Below are 25075 nucleotides of genomic sequence, written 5' to 3'. Positions count from 1 at the left end.
CAGAGTTTGCCAACTTATTACAACAGAAGTCCAGCAATAGGTGGGTAGAGTGCAGGAAAAACAGTGCCATGTTTCTCAATTGGAGACCTACAACAAAACAAACAACATTATGTAATAAAGTTATAAACAACAAATACATTTCTGAATAGAACTATTATTTATATTAATAATCAAAAAAAAACTTTTAAGAAACACATGTTTAAAAACAACAACAACAAAAAACCCTACCATCTTATCAAACGCTTATTGTGTGCTAAGTAGTGTTAAGTGTTTTACAAATTGTACAAGTTGAGATAAATGAAAACATCACATCAAGTCCTGTCGTCCCCCCCCCCCCCCCCCACTGCAGAGAATTAGGATAGGATTACACAGCTAACAATGATTTCCTAGGAAAAAAACCAAAACTCCAAAACATAAGGTTCAAGGATTTTTAAAATCCCATTTATGAGTAGACCCTCTGGTAGTCAGGCTTAGGAGCAAATTTGATAACCATCCAATCATGGTTATCAGCTTCTTCACCTTATTTTTTCCATACAGTGTCTCTGACTGAACCTGGAGTTCATCAATTTCACTAGGCAGGCTGGTCAATAACCTCCAGGATGATCTGCTTTTGGTCATCTCCTCAGCACCAGAATAAAAGGTGAGTGAATGCTGCCACGTTTTGGATGCTAGGTGTTCATGCTTGAACACAGCAAGCACTCTATTAACTCAGCTATCTCATCTCCCCGGTTCTCATTCTTATTTCTTAATCTACAATCTGGAGATGTTTATATTCTAAAATCGTAAGTATCCTGCTTACTTTATTACTAAAACTAAAATGTTCATTTTCTATGGGTTTATACAACATTTTGAAAGGAACAACAACAACAACAAAAAAGCAGATCAATTTGTTCCCAAATAGAAAAAGCTTTGTTCTTAAACACAATAATGCAGGTAGCTTCTCACCCACAGGAATTGTTCCAGTAAGTTCTATCATTCAAATAAAGCAAACTGAGGAATAGCTACTATCCATTTCTCCCTCTCTTCCTCCCCCTCCTGCCCAGTCCCACCTCCCCTGCTGCCCTCTCATTTTTTTGAGAAAGGGTCTCTCTGTGTAGCCCTGGCTGTCCTGCAACTAACTTTGTAGACCAGGCTGGCCTCGGATTCAAGAGATCTGCCTGCCTCTTCCTCCCAACTGCTGAGTTGAAGGCCTATAACACCATGTCTGGCTCCACTTCTCCCTCTTTAAAACAAACAAAATTAAACCATTTCCACCCACACAAGCACCCATGCATGCAACATGTACAAGTGGCTAGATGAGTAGATGAAATTATGCTTCTGAGACATAACTATGTGGCTAACTCTACTATATATTCTAGCTGCTGGATGACATTTTTCACTGTAGCAGTTATAATTTATAAATTCTACTGAGGTGTCTTTAAAACTTGCATGTGGTGCTGCAAGTTTCTATGTCTCTCTATAGCTATGTTACAGCTCTCCAAGCTTCTACAACTACACCATAGGACATGTGTTTTCAAATTACTTGTTCTTCCCCCCCTCTTAACTGCACTCCAGTTTGCATAAATTTTTGTCAGTATTTCTAGTACATTATTTTGTCAAATCCTCTCATTTTGATTAACTTTGGAATTCTGACCAAAAATGCACTAAAGAACCTAGGTAAAGTGGTATACACTGGTAATACTAACCCTTGGGAGCCTAAAGTAGAAGAACCTTACTTACCTTAGAATGGATCACACAAAAAGAATAGAAACAAAGAACTGTAAAGGAAGGCCAAAGAAGAGAGACAAAAATAATCAAGGAAGGAGAGAGGAAGTTATGGGCTGGAGATGTAGCTCACTGGTACAATATCACACACAAGACCCTGAGTTCAATCTTAGCCCTGCTGCTCTTCCAGCCTTAGCGTCTAAGGGCTGGGGTAAAAAAGCATATATTACCACAACTAGCAGACATTTCAGTTTTTCACCTCAACATTGAAATCAAATAAAAAATGTGACCAGCTCATCTACATTATGTTCTTTTCTGTGTCAGATGGGGGTCCGTCATCTTTGACTCCCTACAGATTATATAATGAAAGAGAAACTTTACCCCACTTGTCCCACACCAAGATATAAAAGACCAGTTAAAGAAAGAAAGATGTTCAATGATGTTAGCAATATGAATCTTTCTTTTGATGTTTTTGAGTGTCTCACGTATTCCTCGCTGGTCTTGAATCTGCTACATACCCAAAGGTAAAACCTTGAGCTTCTGGTCCTCTTACCATGATGGCAATACAAGCATGTGCCACACCACCTTGTTTTATGTGGGGCTGGGGATTTTTGTGAGAGATTTTGTCAACTCGTCATAAAGGAGTGCAGCAGTTCTCAACCTGGGGGTCAAAGGACTCTTGCACAGGGGTCACATATCAGATACAGTTCAGAACAGCAGCAAAATCCCAGTTATGAAGTAACACCAAAAGTATTTTCATGGTGGGGATCACCACAAATTGAGGAACTGTATTTAAAGTGTGGAAGCACTAGGAAGGTTAAAAAACACTGTACTAGAGTCACCTGAGAATTAAGAAACTGTCTTCAAACAGATTGATCTGTGAGACATTTCTTGACTAATGATTGATAAGGGAGGGCCTAGCCCAATGTAGATGGTGCTTCCTCTTGGCATGTGGTTCTGGGTTATATTAGAAAGCAGGATGAGTCAATTATGGGAAGCAATCCAGAACTGGCATTCCTAATTGTTTCTGCTTTGTGTTCCTGCCTCCAGATTCCTGATCTGAGTGACTGGCTTTCTTCTAAACCCTCTTCTAGCTGTTCTGGTATTTTCATTGGTTTTTTTTTTGGTCAACAGAAGCTAGAGTTATTTGGTAAGAGAAATCTCAATTGGGAAAATGCCTCCATTAGATTGCATGCAGGCAAGTCTGTACGGTATTTTCTTAATAATTGATTTAGATGAGCAAAGGGAGGAGGTGGTGCCACCCCTGGACACGTGGCTTCAAGTTGTATAAATAAGAAAGCATACTGAGCAAGCTGTGAGGAACAAGTCAGTGAGCAATCTCCCCATGACCTCTGCTTCTATTCCTGCTTCCAAGTTCCCTACCTTGGATTCCTGTACTGACTCCCTCAGTGATGGACAGTGACCTTAGAGTTGTTAGAATGAATTACGCCTTCTCCATCCCAAGTTGTGTTTTGATCAAAGTTCATTATCACAGCAATAGAAACCCTAATTAAGAACTCAACAAGTTGATTATTTCATCACAGCAACAAAAAAGCTAACTAGAATAGGATTGACCTCAGGACTTCCTGAACACTAGGCAAGTACTCTAACAAGTGGGCTCATTACTAGCTTTCAGATCTTTATTTTTTTTAAAGTGTGCCCCCCCACACACACGGGGCAGGCTCACCATACAAAATATTCAGCATAAGAGGGTCCAAGATACTTCAGTTCCCATTTAAAAAGGTAAATGAAGATAAAAAAAAAAGGGTGAAATGAAGAATCAACTGACATCTTCATTACCAGAAATTTTACCATCAATACAGGCTCAGTGATAGGGTACCCTTTTCCAGGAAGTGCCAAGGCACTGGGTTTAATTGCCAGCAGCATTTAAAAAAAAAAAAGTTAAAAATCTTTCATTACTACCAGTGAAAATAAGGAGACTATTAACATGAAACTATTCAGAATATCTACTTAAAAATACTTGAGTGCTCCAAAAGATTTAAAAAAAAAAAAAAAAAAAGCTCTGAGAAGCAGAAAACTATAGTATATGGAACTGGAAGAATAAAATAGAGCCAATATATACAAATCAAATAGCAAAATCAAATGATCTACAAAAATTAGTGCCGGGCATGGTGGCGCACGCCTTTTGATTCCAGCTCTTGGGAGGCAGAGGCAGGCGGATTTCTTAGTTCGAGGCCAGCCTGGTCTACAGAGTGAGTTCCAGGATAGCCAGGGCTGCACAGAGAAACCCTGTCTCCTAAATAAATAAATAAATAAATAAATAACTTAGCATAGCATTTCAGCAAAAAAGATAAAAGCGTTGCACAGTTGTAAAATGAACTTACCCTGAAATAAGTGAAGTTACTAGCTATTGAATAAACATCACTCAAAAGCAGTTTCTTGGCTTTTTCTTACACAGCGGGCAACTTTCCTTTTAAATTCTCCGTTTCTGTCTTCCCTCCATTCTTTCTGCAGATACAAAATTAAAATCAAATTATTTTATATAAACCTATTATAATCAAAACTGCCTATTTGAATTATAAATGTGATCCTTTTGTAATTATACATTTTTTTTTTTTTGGTTTTTCGAGACAGGGTGTAATTATACATCTTAAAATGCTATGATAGGGTTGTAACTCAGTAGTAGCATACTTGCCTAGCTTGTTTTAAACCTGGTTTTAAATCAATCCTAAAAAACTCCACAATTTTTTTCCAAGGCATAGTATAGTATTTTCAATACAGCTCAGGTGCTGAGCCCTTTGCCTAGAACATATGAAGAACTAGGACCAGAGCCCAATATTATCCCTGCCAAAAAGTTGATGAGGTACAAAAGCAAATTTTGTAAAGCACTAGGCTAGGAACTACAAATAGAAAGCTCTTATGCTAATGACAGCTACTGGAAAAATTCTCTTTTAAAATAGAAAAAGGGTGGGTAGTGAAATGGCTAAGTAGCTAGAGGGCTTGAGGACTGAGTTAGGGACTGAAGAAGCACATGCTGGGGAGGATCCACTCCCCAGGGCTGTCTTTTGCCCTTGAAAGAGCCAGGATAGATAAGGCACCTAGCCCCAAACAAGCAAAAATCAATCAAAATACAGATTATCTCTCTCTCTCTCTCTCTTTCTCCCTCCACACACCTCCCCCCACCCCTCACCCCGGTCGCTCGCACGCACACCGTAAAAGTAGGAACAATGGCTGTCTCGTTGGATGACACCAGTAACAGCATGAACAACAACATAGATAAATTACAACAAAACCAATTTTTAATAAACGAGTAGATACTAGGAAATGCTCACAAAAATACTTAGCCTATATTTCTTTCTTATAATAATAACCATTAAAAGAATGCAGGGACAACAGCAATTTTTAATTCTTATTTTTTCAAAGTTAAAAATAAAGTCCTCAAACCAAGACAACTACAAGATAATTTTATGAACATATGATAACATAATGAAATCCACTATTTTGAATACTAATGAAAAAGAGTAGATTTTAATTGTTCTTACTATAAAAATTAATGAGGGAATTAATACATGCCAACTAGTTCAAATTTGCTATGGCACAGTATCTACATATTGCACAATATCTGGCTTCTCATAACCACATTTATCCTATATATTTCAAAATAATTTATTATACATGGACTGTACAAAATAATCCAGTATATATAATAATTTTTATTTGTATGAAAATATGGACAAAAAGAAATGCACATATCTATTAAGTTTCAAGTTGAGTTTTAAAAGAGTAAAGGACGGAAGCAGCAGCTATTAGGCAAATACCTTACCGCAGCATCTACATTTGCAGGTGAGTCTCCATTAGGATCTGCCAGCATAGAAATGACACTAATCATGATGGTTTCCACAGTATGGATAGGTAACCAGCGTTCCTCTGGCTTCTCATAACCATATTTATCCTCCCCAGGCTCATGAAGAATAGAAATGCAAACATCACCATTTTTATCAACTGTAAAATTATAGAATAAGAATTGTTTTAATTTGGTTACATAGTCTATTACAAATGTGATACTTATATATACAAAATATTACTTACATGGAGATTTCCTAAATGTGATCTACTAACTTTTGAGAATGTTACAGATTTTACCAAATGTACAAGAGCCACCTCAAAAACTAAGTAGGAATATAAGCTATATTTAACTATATTTTACATTTTTTAACATTACAACCTTCACTGCTGTCCCTGATTCAAAGGACATGCCTTCTCTCTTCTAGTTCTCCAATTCTTTATTCTCAGCATTTACAGCTGTCTTCCTCTCAAATTCTAGTAAGATGGTCAAGGTTCAGCAAATAAAAATGTTAAAGGAGAAGGTGATATAATAATGAAAATTAACAGACTCACAGAAGAAAGATACACATTGGAGAGATATCTCAGTGATTAGAAGCACTGGCTGTGGGCTAGAGAGATGGCTCAACGGTTAAGAGTACTGACTGCTCTTCCAGAGGTCCAGAGTTCAATTCCCAGCAACCACATGGTGGCTCACAACCATCTGTAATAAGATCTGCCCTCTTCTAGTATATCTGAAGATAGCTATAGTATATTCACATATATAAAATAAATAAATAAAAATCTTTAGAAGCACTGGCTGATTCCAAGTACTCACATGAGAGTTTATACCCTACAGTCCCAGAAAATCTAACACCCTCTTCTGGCCTCTGTGGATACCAGGCATGCATCTGGTATACAGACATACATGTAAGCAAAATATCCATACACTAAAAATAATAAGGGGGCTAGAAAGATGTTGCAGTGGTTAAGAACACCGGGTCTCTTACAGAGGACATAAGTTAAATTCCCAGCACCCACAAGACAATTCACAACCACATGCAACTCTGGTTCCAGAGGAGCCAACATCTTCTTCTGACATCCATGCGTACGTGGTACACATACATACATGCAGGCAGAACACTCATAAACATAAAATATATAAATCTTTAAAAAATAAAATAATATAAAAGCTTTAAAATAAATGATACTCATAGTCTACTTCATAAATTCATTTTAAATGCAAGCTCCATATAGTAACAGTCACTGGAGTAGAAATACAAAAATATCCTTAATTTTATAGGGGATAAAGACACAACTGTATCTCACTTTGCACTATTTTATCCTAAAGTAAATATTCTCAAAAAAATCCTACAGTGTTAATCTATAAACATGCTCAAATAATTGTATTCGCTATTAATAAAAGTAACCTTTCACAATAAATTTCTTCTGTCAAAAATACTATTTCTTGAAGTTTAAAAAACAAGTAAGAGTAAATATATTTTCTTAGTATAAAAAGTTTTCAATCGGGCTGGTGAGATGGCTCAAGGGGTAAGAGCACCCGACTGCTCTTCCAAAGGTCCGAAGTTCAAATCCCAGCAACCACATGGTGGCTCACAACCACCCGTAACAGAGATCTGATGCCCTCTTCTGGTGTCTGAAGACAGCTACAGTGTACTTACATATAATAAATAAATAAATAAATCTTTAAAAAAAAAGTTTTCAATCAGTAATAACATATGTATGCTTGTTTGGTTGGTTGTTGTTTTGAAAGAGTTTTAACTGTCCCTGTTAGCAATCTTCCTACCCCAACTCATGGTCAAAGAACATAGGGAGAGTCAGATAGAAGGCGGGAAGGAGAAAGGGAAGACAGGAGGAAGGGTGGGTGTTTATATGTGAAGGGTATAAAAATCACTCAATCAATCCAAGTACTTTTAGGAACCCTACTGTAAAGCAGAATTACTCCTGACATGTAATCAAAGACCATGCTTTTGATGATTTATATAAAAACTTTCCTGTAACTGAGGTTTCTCTTCCTAACTCACTCCCATGGCTTGTGAAATCCAACAAAATGGAATTAACAAATAAAAAAGGAAGAACAGTATTAAACATTGTAACATTCACCACAAATTTTCCCCCCTACTTTTTACAAAATAAGGAACTTTCTTTGAAAAAATGAGACTGAATAATTGTATGTAATTCCATCCGAAGGAATCTACTTAAGATCAAGATTTGGAGGATAGGAACTGAAGGGTATAAGTAGCTCAGAGAAAAGAGGACTTGCCCAGAATGCATTGCCTTGGCCCCACATCCAGCATCCTATAAACCAGTCATGACAGCACATACTTATAAGCCCAACACTCAAGAGGTGAACACAGAAAGATTAGTAGTTCAAGGACATCCTTAGCTACAAGATTAAGGCCAGCCTTGTATACATGAGACCTTTTATCCATCCCCAACCCCCAAATCATTAATGGAGTAATCTTACTCCATTGTTAAGAGGATTAGCTGCTCGTCCAGAGCACTTGAGTTTGATTCCCAGCACCTATGTGGCAGCACAACCTTCTGTAATTGTGGTGCTAGGGTATAACAAAACCCACTTTTGGGCTCTTCAGGCACCAGGTACACATATACTACTAGGACCCACCTACACGCAGGCAAAGCACCCATACACACAGAACAAATTAATAATAATAAAGTGTGGTGGCCCGTGCCTTTAATCTTATAAGATGCAGAAGCAAGTGGATCTTTAGTTCCATGCCAGCTAAGGGTAGATGGTGAGACCTGACTGACAGATACATACATACATACATACATACATACATACATACATACATACATACATGAGCAAACACCACAATAATAATTTTAAAATAAAACGGCTTTAAAAAAATCATTTGGCAGAGCAGTGATGGTGCATGCTTTTAATCCCAGCACTCAGGAGGCAGAGGCAGGAAGATCTCTAAGAATTAGTGGCCAGCCTGGTCTACAGAGTGAGTTCCAGAACAGCCAGGGCTACACAAAGAAACCCTGTCTCAAGAAACAAAAATCACTAGCCATTTTAAATTTGAATCATTTTAGATTTAAAGCTATAGAATCTTAAAATATTTTAATTTCTCACACCACTTCAAAAATGAGAACATCTATCTCTTAAGATTTGTATTTGTTGACATGAATTTCATTTTTATTTTAATATATACATAGAATAAAATTATAATTTCTACCATTTCTCAGTTAAGAATTAAAAATAATCACAATGATACACAATTACAACCACTACTCATTTTCCTCAAATCAAATTGTGTATATAAACTCTTCACTTTCCCTAACTCCTCAATATCTAAAAATTCCCTATTTTAATTACTGAAGTATCTCATAGAAGCAGAATCACACAATCAGTTTTGTTCTTTTAAATTTGTCATATTTCAATTATCATGTCTTCAAGGTTCATCATTAAATGTTGGTAGAATGCATTTCAGGTTGAATGACTAAAACTGGAATCATGCCAAATCATACTTTTAAAGAAATATGTCATTTATGTAGCTCACAAATATGCTCTCATGGCTGTCTTACTCAAGACAAAAGTTCTTCTACACTAATACTGTTTAAATTCTAGTGATCTCTGATTTAAGTAAGTTCTTCCAGAGTATGTTGGATGACAACTACGTTCTCTGTGAAATGTTTGTTGTTAACTCCATAGCTAGCTATACACTTAATATTTACACTTATCTTGCCAAAATGCTCTATTCCCCATACAATGTTTTGTCTTATTATTTTTTTTCCCCTTTCATCTCAATGTTCTTTACAAATGGCTTTATTCCTAATACTAAATCCACTTGAAAACCCTGTGTGAGGGCTAGGCATGGTAGTACACATCTTTAATTCCAGCATATGACAGGCAAAGGCAGGATAATTTCTGAGTTTAATGCCAGCCTGATCTACATACATAATTTCAGGCCAGCCAAGACTACAATGACAACCTGTCTCAAAAAAAAAGAAAGAACCAAACCAAAAAACCCTAAACAATGAACAAATAAAGCCATCAATAAGAGAGGGTGGGGGTGGGGTGGGGATAGAGAAGTCTAAACTGAAATACATTTAAGCTACACAAATTATTATTCGACATGTAGGATTTTTTCAAATTATTTTATTATTATTGTGTATATCTATAAACATATATGCCACAGCCCATGTGCAGAGGCCAAAGCATAACTTAGTGGGGTGCGACCTCTGCCTCTATATGGGTTCCAGGGATCAAACTCAGATTACTAGGCTTACATGGCAAGAACGTTTTTTTTAACTCACTTAACAATTCTACCAGATATCCCCATAATAACTTTAACACTCACCACATTATTCAACTATTTGAAGCATGCACTCCAAATATTTCTATATAGTATACGTCTCAGTTATACAACCAAAGCACATACATTTTAGTAACTTTCATCACCCCACCCCAACCCTGCCCACAAATTCTTGTATAATCTATATTGACCCTTTTTCCCTTCAAACTCTCCATTAGTCGTCAGCAACCAGGAATATAATTTGAGTCTTCAGAGTTGCATATTCTACACATTTCATAAGTGGAATTATTAAATGATTGCCTCCATCTGTTCATTAATTTGAAAAAAATTATTTCTTTTCCATGTATGAACATATGCCTGTGTGTGGCTGTGCATGTGAACGCTGACAGATACCAAAAGCAGGCAGGCAGGATCTTTGTATTGAGTCAATTACGAGACCATATGCACAAAAAAAAAAAAACATAAAATCACTAAGCACTTTTACTGAGGTAGTTGTGAAATCTTTAGTGACAAATCATTATATTTGCAAATGTAAAAATAAAATTAGAAAACTCACCATTTGGGTGCCAAATCTCTGTAATGAATTTCATCTTAGGAGGCCGGAGGGGATAATCTTTTGGGAAAGTGAGATGAGCCTTAAAAACACCACCTTCACTGAAAAGAAGAAAAGAAAAACCAAGTTCATGCATTTAAGTTACTCTTTACAAGTCACTCAGACACATAAAAGGGTACGGAAAATAAAACAACAAAAAGGTAGACAAAAAATTAGTTTCCTGAATACAAATACACAGTTTAATATACCACTATAAATACTGCTTTGTTAAACTCTCAGGTACTTAGTAAAAGTAAAAGGAACACCGGAAACGGAGGTGTCCAGATCAGATCATTGGTGATATGGTACAAGTCTTTTCAGTATAAGTCTTCAAATGAAATTCAGGAAGTTTAATCTTGTCTGCATGACTCAAGTTCCTGAATTTTCTATATTGGTTTCAAACGATCTTTCTTCTCTGCTCTGGCCATACCCATCAATCTCTTTCTCATCTTAAAATTTAGGCATATATTTTGTGATTTCCCTCTCTGGGATCAGATTGCCACATTTCTATTTATTTAATTGTTTGTTCATTTCATCATATATTAAAACTTCATTAAAAGGACAGTAATAAATTAAAAAGGTCTCCCAAAGAGGTTTTATACCTCTGACTTTCCAGAGTAGAAATACTGCAATACTAATGCTCTATGTCTGTACTGTCTAATATACTACCCAGTAACACTCTGAAAATGGATTGTGTCCTGGTTAGTTTTTATTATCTACTTGACTCTAGAACCACCTGAAAGGAGAACACTTCAATTAAAGAATTTTCTGGGTCATATTTGTCTGTGATAATGTCTGTGAAAGACTGTCATAACTGATGATTGACATGGGAGGACCCAGTCCACTGTGGATAGCAATCCCTGTGCAGATGAATATATGAATGGTAGCTGAAGAATACAGAGATTATTCAGTTGTTAAGAGCACTTATTCTTGCAGAGGATGTAGGTTTGATTCCCAGCACCCAAATGGCAGCTCACAACTAACTGTCCATACAGCTAAAATAGACCAAGTTGACCTTAGAACAATGATTAAATGGTGATAGTCACATGCAATTCTAGCACCTGATATCTAGCTCAACATTATCCTGAACTACACAACAAGACCCAATCTCAAAAGGGTGTGTATTGGACTGATAATATGGTTCAGGAAATAAAGGCACTTGAGACACAAGCCTGACACCTGAGCTCTATCACCAAAACCCACTTAAAGCTGGATGGAAAGAACAAACTACAAATTTGTCTTCTTGCCTCTTTATCTATGCTGTGGAGCACATGCCCACAGACACATTATGCACACTCACACTAACAAGTAATTTTTAAAAGATGGGGAAAGATGTTTGCACACTGACATAAAAATAGAAACACAGCTGTGGTCATGGTCAAGTGGTTAAGGCAATGGATTTGAAATCCTTTTCTCCATGCACTGGTTCGAATTCTGCTGACTATGTGCTGGTATGTTTAAGCTCAACAGAATGCTGCTCTTCATCCCTCAAGTTTGGGGAGAGTCTCTAATCACTGTGGTTATGAGCTTCGAGGGCTGTGGTGAGGGACTGTGAGTGGAGCTACTGTTATAAATGTATACTTAAAGGGGGGAAGGGGTTAAGAGATGGCTTAGCAGTTAAGAGCACTCACTGACTGCTCTTCCTGAGGTCCTAAGTTCACAACCATCTGTAATGGAATCTGATGTTCTCTGGTATGTGTGAAGACAGCTACAGTGTATTCATAAACATAAATTAAATAAATTTTTAAAAAGAATATAGAAAAGAGGGCTGGTGAGATGGCTCAGTGGGTAAGAGCACCAGACTGCTCTTCCGAAGGTCCAGAGTTCAAATCCCAGCAACCACATGGTGGCTCACAACCATCTGACTCCCTCTTCTGGTGTATCTGAAGACAGCTACAGTGTACTTACATATAATAAATAAATAAATTTAAAAAAAAAAAAAAAAAAAGAATATAGAAAAGAAAAAAATGACAGAGAGACCCTATCTCAAAAGGGGAAGGAAAAAAAAAAAAAGCCAGGCTCTAAATTGGTGGCCATCCTGATTTCCAGAATGAGTTACAAGACAGCCAGAGATACATAGTGAAACCCTGTCTCCAAAAAAAAAAAAAGAAATATATATATATATCAATCAAATGATGACAATGATAGCAGCAATGACAACAACAACAGGAAAAACACATTACATGTAACAATGATTAACTGTAGGATGTAAGACAAGGGATCCTTTTAACTTTGTGCTTTGCACATTTCAGTACAGATTGAAATTTTAATTATAAATATTGTTTTTCGTTGCTTTTTTCTGTTTAAAAAATGGTTAAAAAATTACTCAGCAGTTGAGGAGGACTGGCTGATATTCCAGAAGACCAGACTTCAATTCCCAACACCCACATGGAAACTAACAAGCATCTGTAACTCTGGTTCCTGGCTATCAGACACCCTCTTCTGGACTCCATAGGCACTGCATGCACAGGGTCTATCAACACATTGTGTGTGTGTTGGGGGGTGGGGTGGGGGGTTGCAGGCCATGCCATTAATATCAAATATTTCCAAATAGTAAAGAGGTAAGCTGAGGGTTCAGAGCATAAAAAGCACTTGATGAAAGCAGTAAGAAAAAGTCTATAAAAGATTAAATGGGAAAATGGTAAAGAATGTGCACAATGAAGGGAATAATTTGATGAGAAAATTAACATTTAAATATGGGAAGTCTGTGTATGCCTGGCAACTCAAGGTGATTCCCTTAAGTTCAAGGCCAGCCTACACCAAATAAGAAAGACCGTATCAGCCTGAGAAAGAAAGATCTTTTCTCTTGTTTTTAGGGGTGGGGGGATTAAAAGAAGGTAGTACATAATACAAATTAAGGGTTTTAAAAAGGGAGGAAAACCAGGTCCTAAGGCAATGGGAGGACACTAGCAGAAAGACAACTAGGAATAGGGGTCCTCCTCTAATACATAGCAAGGTATTCAAGGCTAACCTGGAATACATGACACCCTGCCTCCAAATAATAAGTCATCAGAAATTAGCTAGAAGTAGAAAAAAAATAAAGCTAGTAAAAAGCATAACCATGAAGAAGGAATGATGTAAGGCTGGAGAAATGACACAGAGGTTAAGAGCACTTACTGCTCTTGCAAAGGTTCAGTTCTCAGCATCCGCATGTGGCAGCTCACAGCTGCCTGTTCCTCCAATTTCAGGGGATCCAATGCCTTCTTCTAGCCTCCAGGGGCACCTGCACCCACATGATGTTCATATAACTCATTCAGACACATGAACACAATTTTTTTAAAGTCTTTTTTTTTAAGCTCTCTTTTCTTTCCCATGGAAAGGCGAACATAAAATGTAGCACAGGTATCAAGAATTAAAAAGAAAGTAATTAGTTTCAAAGATAAGCATTTTATAATTAGAGTAGAAAATAAGTAGATAGACAGAATTTGAGAAAGCTACAAATCCAGGAAAGAGCCAAGAATGTATGTAAAAGGGTATCAGAACAGCCTCCAGAAAATCCCTGCAACTTATTTCTCCAAGGTCACTTCATTTTGGTTGATTTAATTCATTCAAAAGCTTCACAATATCTGACTGGAATTCTTATGCTAAAAAGTTGCCACTACCCCTCTAAATTATTTATAAGTAATTGTCAAATTTACTTAATAGTGTTGCCCTAAAATTTTAAAGCAGATGTTTTTCTATTTTTCTAAAAGTTCCCAAAATAACTATGCTAGTTCTCCTTTTTTTTTTTTAATGGATTCCTCTACTTTACCTAAGGATCATCTACCTGTTCTTCTCCCACCCCACCTTAGCCCCCAACCCAAAAAACACCTTGCTTAGTGGCAGCAAATCTGTGAGTATACAAACTTTAGGAGTGAAGTTAGCACAAAAAGAACTAAAAAATGCATAGGGTAAAAATAACAAAGTAGGTAGACTGTATTTATTATTGTTTAAACATAAAAAGATGTGAATATGGGGAAGAGAAAAACATTAAAGTAGCAGTGAAGTAAAAATATTTCTCCATGTTCAAAGTATTAGAACAATTAACATGATGTTAAAGGGTTATATAAGCAACTGCTGAATATTTGAAAAACCAAGGTCATATTTCTGGCACAAAACCTCCTTTTACTATTTTTGTAAATTAAACCACACAAGTCGTAACTGGGTATGGCACATGCCTATAATTTAGCACTGGAAAGTGTTGAGGCAGGAGGCCTATTGAATTTAAAGTAACCCAAACTACATATCAAGAACCCTTTTTGATTTTTTTTTTTTAAAACTATACTGGGGCTCCAAGTCTGTCAGTGGTGCAGCACTTGCCTAGAGATCTTGGTCCTTTCTTTCCAAACATTACACACATAAGAAAAGTTACTTGGAGGAAAGGGCTTGGGTCAAGATAGGGTTTCTCTGTATAGCACTGGCTGTCCTAGAATTCTCTCTTTAGACCACGCTGGCCTCAAATTCAGAGATCAGCTTGTCTCTGCCTTCCAAATGCAGGTATTAAAGCCATACACCACCACACCTAGCTAAGAAAATCTATTCTTGGCAGCACTAGAAAAATTCAATATTGGATACAGGATTAATAAAAGAAAAAAAAATGCTAGGTGAAGATGGGTAAAATAGCATGTCTTAGTTAGGGTTTTACTGCTGTGAACAGGCACCATGACCAAGGCAAGTCTTATAAAAGGCAACATTTAATTGGGGCTGGCTTACAGGTTTAGAGGCTCAGTCCATTATCATCAAGGCAGGAACATAGCAGCATCCAGAGAGGCATGGTACAGGAGGAGCTGAGAGTTCTACATCTTCATCTGAAGGTGGCTAGTAGAAGACTGACTTCCACACAGCTACGGTGATTGGTCTTAAGCCCACACCCACAGTGACACACCCACTCCAACAAGGCCACATCTCCTAATAGTGCCACTCCCTGGACCAAGCATATACAAACCATCACACTACATAAATACTCAGTAACTATCAGTCTTTTTGTTTTGTTTTTCAAGATGTTTCTCTGTATAACAGCCCTGGCAACTACCAGTCTTAAAATAAAACTTAAATGTACTAAGAATTGATTACATAGACTGTAAATAATGTGGAGTGTCCTTTAGTAAGTAAGCGAAGGTTAGTTATACATCACAAAACAGCATACCATATTTTTACAGAATTTTGGCCTAATACTTTCTCTGAGCTAACACCTCAGGCCATTATATGCTAATGAACTGATCACTGAGATTTAAATATCACTCAAATCCATGCTAACTTATTTTCAATCACTCTATCCTCTTCACATTGTTGAAACAACTTCAAGATCACTTCCTTGCGCTTAGTACTCTTTAAGAACATTCTATAAAGGACTTAATTAGAATTAACAGCCTTGTAAACATCATTTAAGTCTGTCTGCTTTTATTTGTCTTCTTTATCTTTTTTTTTAAAAAAAGATTTATTTATGTATGTGAGTACACTGTATAGCAGGCATCAGATCTCATTACAGATGATTGTGAGCCACCATGTGGTTGCTGGGAATTGAACTCAGGACCTCTGGAAGGGCAGTCAGTGCTCTTAACTGCTGAGCCATCTCTCCAACCCTTTATCTTTCTTTTCTGAGCACACTTTGCTTAACACAGTGACCTCCAACCATAAAATAATTTTTTTGCTGCTACTTCATAGTATTGTTGCTATTGTTATGGATCATAATTATAAATATGATATGCAGGGTGACATCTAATATGTGACCTCTATGAAAGGGTCATCATTCAACAACCCCAAGGGGTTGGGCCCCACAGGTTGAGAACCACTGCCTTAACACATTGGGTCCTTCCCCCAACATTTTGTATTTCTTTATTTTTTTTTTTCTAAGCTCCCACGCCCCACCTCCCACCACAGTCATGTAAACTAACCTCCTATGTGAACAGCTTATATATAGAATGGCCTTATTCCTTCTCTCCTCCATTGTCCTTCACTAAGAAGCTACTACGATTTAGTTTGCCAGATCTTGGGCTTTTCTTTCAAACTCTAATACAATTGTCCTAGTGCCGACCTCCCTCAAAAGGAGCATTTTTTAAAACTTCCATTTACAAGTCTTTTCTCTGTCCTTTGTCCTGACACCTTTCTAGCTATTTTCTCAGGACCTGTCCCAGGCACCTGTTCTCTTCTTCCCTGAACAAAGGTTACAGATTTCAGAAAAGCACTGGATAAAGTGGCCAGTGTCTCAGTAGCAAGTTCAAAGTTGCCACTAACATGCCTGATATTCACATCACACATCAAGAGCCAACACTTTTAGAAACATACAATGAGAACCCCACAACCGGAGCCGGATAGATGGATCAGCAGTTAACAACACTGATCCTTTTAGAGGGGTCAGGTGACTCACAACCACCTACAAGCACAGTTCCAGAGGGATCCTAGAAGTTCAGCCTCTGAGAAACAACTCCATTCACATACACATCCCTACACACAGACCTGTATATGCAGTGGGTTGGCTTGATGTTACTTGTATGCTAATAATACTGGCTCCTCAAGACCCAGTTGCCCCAAAGAACACAGAGTCCTAAAGTAGAGTCAATTGATGCTATGTGTCCTTGTCCCCAAGTTATTTCTGATTGGTAAATAAAGATGCCTACAGCCTACAGACATAGGCAGGGATCAGGATTCCTGGGCTGGAGGACAGAGAACAGCGAGAAAGGGAGAGAAGGAAGTGAATGGAGGAGAAGCTGCCACAGGTTAAATGAATCATGAAATAATGGCCATGTTAGTTGGCCAGTTGGAGTTAAGCACAACCCAGACGAAACATGGCAAATTATACAATAGGATTATTGGCTGGGAAATAGAATTAATAGCATAGAGGACAGATATCTCCCCAGCTCTTGACAGGGTTTCTCTGTATAGCCCTGGCTGTCCTGGAACTCACTCTGTAGACCAGGCTGGCCTGGAACTCAGAAATCCACCTGCCTCTGCCTCCTGAGTCTGGGATTAAAGGCGTGCGCCACCAGGCCCAGCTAGCTCCCCAGCTCTTAAAGCTGATCAAGGCTTATTACAAATGTAAAGGTTGTGTGTGTGTTTTATCTGAGAACTGAACGATCAAAAGTGGGTAGAAACTCTGGATTGGGATTTAAAATTTCTACAATATGTACACATAATTATAGATAATAAAAACAAGCTGGGCAGTGGTCACACATGCCTCTAATCCCAGCACTCAGAAGACAGAAGCAGGCAAATTTCTGAGTTTGAGGCCAACCTGGTCTACAGAGTGAGTTCAAAGACAGCCATAGCTATAGCTATACACACACACACACACACACACACACACACACACCTGGCTCAAAAACTAAACAAACAAACAAATATCCTTAAAAAAGAAACAAAAGGGTTGAGGTTGAGATATGGAGACACACACGCACACACACAAGGGGGGGGGGGGCAGTAAAATGGGCTTGTTAGTAAAAAGAATGACCTGTTAACTAAAATGGTCTTACCATCTGGACTTTATTTTGAGACAGGATCTCACTATGTAGCCCTGCTGCATGGTGCTGGGATTAAAAGTTTGCACGACATGCTCGAGTAGCTATCTTTTAAAAACTGAGAAGTGTGTGTGATATTTCCATTGATCAACTAATGCTTAACACAAATGCATGTAAGGATTAAAAAATTCACTGAGTCTTTAAGAATCAAATCGTAAGCCTGGATTCTTAAATAAGAACTTGGTTTTGGAGAATAACTCTCATTATTTTATAGCTACACTAGGGTAAATAGAATCCTATCATCAGAATGTTCCTATGTATCCCCTTGAGGCACTGTGCCTAGGGAAAAAAACAAACACTATTTTAAACCCAGAAGAATAAACATGAAGAACAGATCAGAACTGTGTTAGGTTCATAGACCAGGTTACTTACACAGTATGGTTTGCAAAATTTAAGAAATTTACCTCAAATAACAACATGACTGTGAGGGAGTATCTTTAAACTGGTTTCCAGTGGCTACTGGCAGCTACTGAAGAATCCTAATGCCATGCCATGATCAAATTCACCTAAATCAACTTGCAAAACTGATGAATGCAAATATACTTCAAAGAAACATATGAGCAACAATTATGATTGCTAAAAACTATAACAAAGCATGAACCACTGTTTTCCCACTATGTAAACCATGAACTCCCATATTGCTTTGTTTTAACTTTATTTCCTCTCTTTTTCCAATTTGTTTTTGAGGCAGCTTCTCTCATTTCTGCCATAATGCCTACTACTCCTCCAAGATAACTGGATTAATTCTCCTGTCTCTATCTCCCATCTTGCAATAGCTGGGATCACAAACACAGGCCACTACATTAAACTTTTTGCATGGGTTCTGGGAATTATCATCGAATTTCTATAGCAAACATTTACCAACTGAGTCATCTTCACCAGCCCTCCATTATTTTTTAAATACATTTTTTACCAGCTGTTTGAGATAGCAGAAAATCAGCTACTTGAAGGCTGGGGTGGGGGTGGGGATGGGGGTGGGGGTGGTCTTACAACAAGGAAATGCAGTCCCAAAGAAATGCAGATCTAGAGATCTAGGTCTGTTATCACTCTCTAGCTCATTTGCCTCATTTTCAACTGGTAGTCAGTTAATAAGTTATTTTATGTCCTAACATATGTCTTATAAACTATTATAAACTGTATTTTGTGAAGACCAGGTTATAAAATTATTAAAATAGACCTTGAAAGTTCCCTTAAGTCTTAAGCCACAGATATACAGAATACATTCTATGTAAAAATCTCAAGGCTAGAGAGATGTCTCATCAGTTAAGAGCACTGGCTGTTCTTCCAGAGGCCCTAGGCTCAATTCCCAGCACCCACATGGTGGATGGGTCACAGACATCTGTAACTCTAGTTCTAGAGGTTCCCATGCTATCCACCTCCTCAGATACCAGACAAACACAGTACACATATATACATGCAAAACACCCTTACACGTAGACATTAACTGATTTCATTAAATTAAAAAGAACTCTGTTTTTAAAAAGAAAAAATTTGCAGTCTTATTCTTCAATAAATAATAAGGCATTAAGAACAGATAAACTGGGGCTGGAGAGGTGGCTAAGCAGTTAAGAGCACTGGCTGCTCTTCCAGGGGACCTGGGCTCAATTCCCAGGGCCCACATAGCAGCTGACACCTGTCTGTAACTCCAGTTCCAGGAGATCAAACACCCTCACACAGAACTACATGAAGTCAAAACACTAATGAACATAAAAGAAAAATCATTTTTTAAAAGTGGTGTTTAAAAAAACAGTAAAACTTTCTTCCTTAATTATGGTATTTCCTTTGGGGTCAAGGCATGGTAAACATGAGAAGGAAAATCATTTCCATAGGGAACTGCTCAGCACTCTTAACTGCTGAAACACCTCTCTAAATTCCATAGGACTTTTTCCTCTTTTGGCTGGAGCAATGGCTCAGCGGTTAAGAGCCTCTAAAGAACTTGAATTTGATTCTCAATACTCATATCAAATGGCTTATAATCAGATGTTACTCCAGCTCCTGGGGATCCAACACCTATGGCCTCCTAGTGCACCTTCATTCCCATGAACATAATCCCACAAAAGCACACATAGACATATAATCAGAGATGAAATTTTCTCTTCTCCAAGTTTGCAAAAATTAATCTCCTAAATTCTAGAATATGTATGTATGTATGTATGTATGTAAATTATTTACAGCCAGGCAGTAGTAGCACACAGCACACATCTTAAATCCCAAGACTCAGGGGCCAGAAGCATGCAGATCTCGGAGTTTGAGGCCCACCTGGTCTAGAGAGAGCTCTAGGACAGCCAGGGCTATACAGAAAAACCCTGTGTGTGTGTGTGTGTGTGTGTGTGTGTGTGTGTGTGTGTTGGGGGGGGGGATTTGTTTACATATAACCTCACCAGAAAAAGCTTTTCATAACAGATTTATTCCAGCAGCAAGATAATCTAAATTTCTGAAGCTAACTTTTTTAAAAACAGGTTTTAGACATTACAGCTTCAATCATAACACAAAGGCTCTGCACATGATCAAATTGAGATGATACTAGATACAACCATTTTGTTTGCTCCTTTAAAATTATTTTTCAATTTTCAAAATTGTTTTAATTTTAGTTGAAGAAGTAACTATTTCAAGATGTCAATTCCAATATACTTACTAAAGTGTATCTGGAGGACCAATAATAAGGACTTCCCAACGATAGAGATCATTGTCGTCTATTAAACCTGCTGAAAAGCCTTCCACTGGATTTTTGTTGAGTTCTGTGGAAAAAGAACATTTCAATAAAAACTTTAAAACAGTTTTTCTCCAACAGGTAAAATACAGAATGGCCATACATAAGCCATAAACTATGAAAACTATTAAGATGCTGTCTTACGACTACAACATTTCCATACAACAAGGAAGCCATGGTTACATCAACCTACCCAGATGTAATTGTTTTGTCTTCTTACATCTACTCTGGGATCCGAACAAGCTCTTAGCATTCTGGGTAGGTTTTATGAGAGGTCATCAAAATGCAAATAAGGCTCAATCTCACAAGAGATTTTAGTTGAAAGAAAACCAAAACTCAAATCAAATCAAAAACAGCAAGTTTTCTATAGTCATTAGGACAATTCCTTTATAAACAACCAAAAGCACTTTTGCATTGGAATTGCTGAGTTCTATCAACTCTTACTTACGCTAACATCTGTCTATTTGCCACGATGCCTTGAGGTACATTCAACTATGCAACAGGAATAGTTATCTAAGAATAACTGGTGCCTACAGAATTAGTGATGGTATCATAAGATTTTTCTCTTCTAAACAGTGTTCTGCCATGGAGAATGGATGATGAGGGCAGAAAATAAGAACAGAGACAAGGAACTGGTAAGGTAGGGATCAAAGGCCAACAGAGCATCATCAAACAACAAGTTAGGAAGAGCACAGCCTTGAGAGTTTACAGAGATGGCTGAATAAAATAAGGATGTCTTTGTAATGGGCAGATCGAATGAGTTTTTCAAATAGCTTTAAGGAATTTTAATATACTATCATCTTTGAAGTCAGCATAAGAATCATGATAGTGAGTATACACAACAATCACCAAAAAAATTATCAATTATTTTATTTGACAAGAGAGCTGAGGGCTGACTGGTTCAAACTGGGTAGTGAGTGAGGACAAAACATGTTTAAGGGCAGTTCAGAAAGGACTTGCCAGAAATCTAAATGAGTACATGATTCTAATCCAGTACTTGCCATCATCCTCAAGACAGGCCATCTAACCATGAAAGCAAGTTAATGCTACACGGAGTACTATGAAATGCCTAACAGAGTATGCTGGTAACTGTGGAAGCATTAACTCTGAGCAACCAAAAGTGGTTTTAGTTCAGCAACTACAACTTCATATAGTGCTATCAGGTCCATCTTCATTTGTCAACTTACTTGAATTTGAAATTACTTGGGAGACACACCTCTTGAGCATATCTGAGGGTGCGTCGAAACAGTTTAATTTGCAATGTGGTTGGAACCATTCTATAAGGATTGTGAAGCAGAATACCAAGACTCATACACCTCCCATGATTTTACTGCTGTCACTCTGCAGCTATCACACCTTCCCAGGCATGACAAACTACATAGCTGACCAACCGTAAACTAAAATGAACACTTCTTCCTGAAGCTGTTTTGATCAGTTATTTTGTCAAAGTAACAATAAAGTAATTAATATATACCACAACATGCCCACAAAAAACCAAACAAGTAAAAATAAAGAAATTGTATTTCAACACAAAGAACTTCTTTTCTTGGATTTTTGAACACAAGATTTTTTAAATCTAATAGGCAAAGCAAACATAAAATCAGTACTATATCTTAAAATATCAGGCTTGTCTTTCTTTTAAATAGATTTTTAAGATACCATTAAGATATGATTTGTATTTTAATCTTACTATGCTTATTTATACACATGCCTTTCACTGATTCCAAACTGTGTTGCTGGCTACTAGAAAAGAATACACATATACACTTTAGTGTTGATAGGAATTTGGTGTGATGAAGGTGTAAGAATTATGGGTAATAGGTTTCTACATTAGTTATCTCATTTCCAACCTTTTCAGTTACACTTTCTAGTAGTGGGCCACTAGTATCAACCTGTCCCCTCCAATACTGGGGCTATAAATATGTGTTTCTATACCAAGTTTTTATATGAGTGTAGGGCTCTAAACTTTGGTCTCAAGAGTCTACCTAGAGCACTTAACTGAGCCATCCCAATTATCTCATTGTTGCATTTTCTTGATAAGTAGGTAAGCTCAGTAGTTTTAAGACCATTATCATGTTTTCATGAATGATTCCTTTGAGGTCTAGCTCAAGTACTACCCTCCCATCTCTGAGACCTTTTTAAAATAATTTACTAAATAATCTTGACTTCTATTAAAAATCCTATTCATTATAGTTGCAGCCTGTATTTTATTACTTAGCATTTGACTATCATGGGTTCATTGTTTCAGAAAAATATGTAAGTAAGGACAATGTGTAATAGGTAATCTAAAAGTAGTACAAGGAATGGGAGTTAAAGAAGTACAAAAGAGGGCATAGAACAACCTTTAATAGCTAAACAAGGCAGGAAGAGCACAACTCTGAGGCCAGCCAAGTCTATCTTCCGATGTCTAGTCTCAAAAGTTTAAAAGCAGGGGGTGAGGGGAGGAAAGCACAGAAGGGCACACACATTTTATCCCAGAACATGGGAAGCTGATGTGAGTTGAGTTGCAAAATGACCATGACTAATAATGAGACCCTGCCTTGGAGGGATGAAGGGAAATGGGAAAGAAAGACTTAGAGACTATCTACAATGAAGAACTGAACAAAGAGACTATGACTGAACAAAGAGTTCAACTTCATTAAGTTTCAACTTCATACACGGGACAATGATAACCTGTACAAGAATTGGAGAGCATTTGTTCTTAATACATTTTCAAAAAAAAAAAAAATAGGGTGAGCTTGGGAGATTTAAATGTTCAAAAAACAGTCTTAGAAGTTGGATATATGGCTCAGTACATAAAAGACAGTATAGCAGGGAGCTGGCTCATCAGTTAAAAGCACTGACTGCTCTTCCAGAGATCCTGATTTCAATCCCCAGCAACTACATGGTGGTTCACAACTATTTATAATGGGATCTGATGCCCTCTTCTGGTGACTGAAGACAGCTACATTTTACTCATATACATAAAATAAATAAATCTTTTTTTAAAAGATGATATGGCAGTTGCAGAGGACTTGAGTTTGATTCCCAACACCCACATCAGGTATAACTCCAGCTCTAAAGGAGTCAATGCCATCTTCTGGCCTCAAGTGCACAAACCCATATACAGACACACAAATGTATATATAGTTAAGAAGAAAACAGTCATGCTTTAAAAGCCGTATTAGGCATGTTGGTGCATACTTACAATAATACTAACACCCAAGAGGCCACAGCAAAGCAAATAAGTATGAGACCAGCTCTTGCCTACACTATCAAGACACTGATATCTAAAGTAGGTGTGAATATTTAGTGGGTATATAAGATACTTGACGAAGTGGTGAAATGGTTTTGAAACTAGAAAAGGTTAGTGGTTGTATAATACTGTGAACATAGATACATTTATCTATTATTATGTGTATACATGTTGTTTATTACATTTGAACATATATATCTCATCTTAGTTCCTAAAATGACACAAATGTATTAAAATAGGAAACACAAGAGGAGATACCTGTTTGAAAGGTAAGGGGAGATCTTATTTAATTCTAAATTTCTACAGCACATATATGTTGTATATGTTGGGAGAGGAGTTGTCTTTGCAGAGTGATAGACTGTACTTTGGACTTTGCATATGCTGGGCAAGTATTCTACCACTGAGAAACATCCTCAGAATATATTAGGGTTTTTGCCAAAGAGGAAAGCAGGAAAACTAAGAAGCTAATATGTTTAACAGCCAACAATGATAAGTTCGCACTTCTACAGAATGGAAAAGCCATCTAAATTAAGGCAATTAGGCTTAAAAAAAAAAAAAAAGGAGCCAAAACTGTCCTCAACATAAGCAGTAAAGATAAATCTACATGAACCACACTAACTAGGTTAAGAGAAAATAAGGTGGAAAAGTACAAGTGGAAATTGTTTCTCTAAGGTTGTGGTAGATAGAAAATTATAGTAGCCATAGCCACAAGCAATTGAAATTCAAGCAAGTAGTTTTATTTGGTTGATTTTTCAATTTTTTTAGACATGATCTCTTCTTAGTAGACTTGAAATTTTTATGTAGACTGGCTGGCCTTACCCTCTAGTCTCTTTGCTAAGGCTACAGACATGACACTCTAATGGCTGTGGTTATTGCTGCTGTTGTTTTAAATAGGATCTTCTCTTGCAGTCCAGGCTATAGAGTCAGACCATATTCTGAGAAATTATCAACTAATTTGGGGCAGGGGGAGAGGCATGAACCCACAAAAACTAAGAGTAAGCATAATAGTGTATATTTTCGGATACCAGCATTTGGAGGGTGGGACAAGAAGATCCTATAAGACCTGTCTCTATAAAGATGAGAGAGCATATAGTAAACAAACATGAATTATTAGGATCAAATTAAATTCATAAAATATTTTTTAAAAACTAGGCTTGGGGCTGGTGAGATGGCTCAGTGGGTAAGAGCACCCGACTGATCTTCCAAAGGTCCAGAGTTCAAATCCCAGCAACCACATGGTGGCTCACAACCATC

The 25075-nt window shown here is 37.3% G+C and overlaps 1 protein-coding gene across 1 annotated transcript in view; it reads right to left on the bottom strand.

Moving 5' to 3' along the window:
• The window catches only part of Ube2g1 (ubiquitin conjugating enzyme E2 G1), a 75367-nt gene continuing 50292 nt past the window's right edge, over positions 1-25075 (bottom strand). Inside the window, exons 2-6 of the mRNA XM_021176786.2 lie at positions 20512-20614; positions 10348-10445; positions 5489-5667; positions 4050-4173; positions 1-87 (exon numbers count right to left, since the gene is read on the bottom strand). Coding sequence (XP_021032445.1) covers positions 4087-4173; positions 5489-5667; positions 10348-10445; positions 20512-20614 — 467 coding nt within the window. The 3' untranslated portion in view covers positions 1-87; positions 4050-4086. The remainder of the gene's footprint in view (positions 88-4049; positions 4174-5488; positions 5668-10347; positions 10446-20511; positions 20615-25075) is intronic.

This window comes from Mus caroli, chromosome 11, assembly GCF_900094665.2.
Source record: "Mus caroli chromosome 11, CAROLI_EIJ_v1.1, whole genome shotgun sequence".
Lineage (NCBI taxonomy): Eukaryota > Metazoa > Chordata > Mammalia > Rodentia > Muridae > Mus > Mus caroli.
Note: the sequence above shows the minus strand (reverse complement) of the source record. Positions and strands in the feature narration are given on the sequence as shown.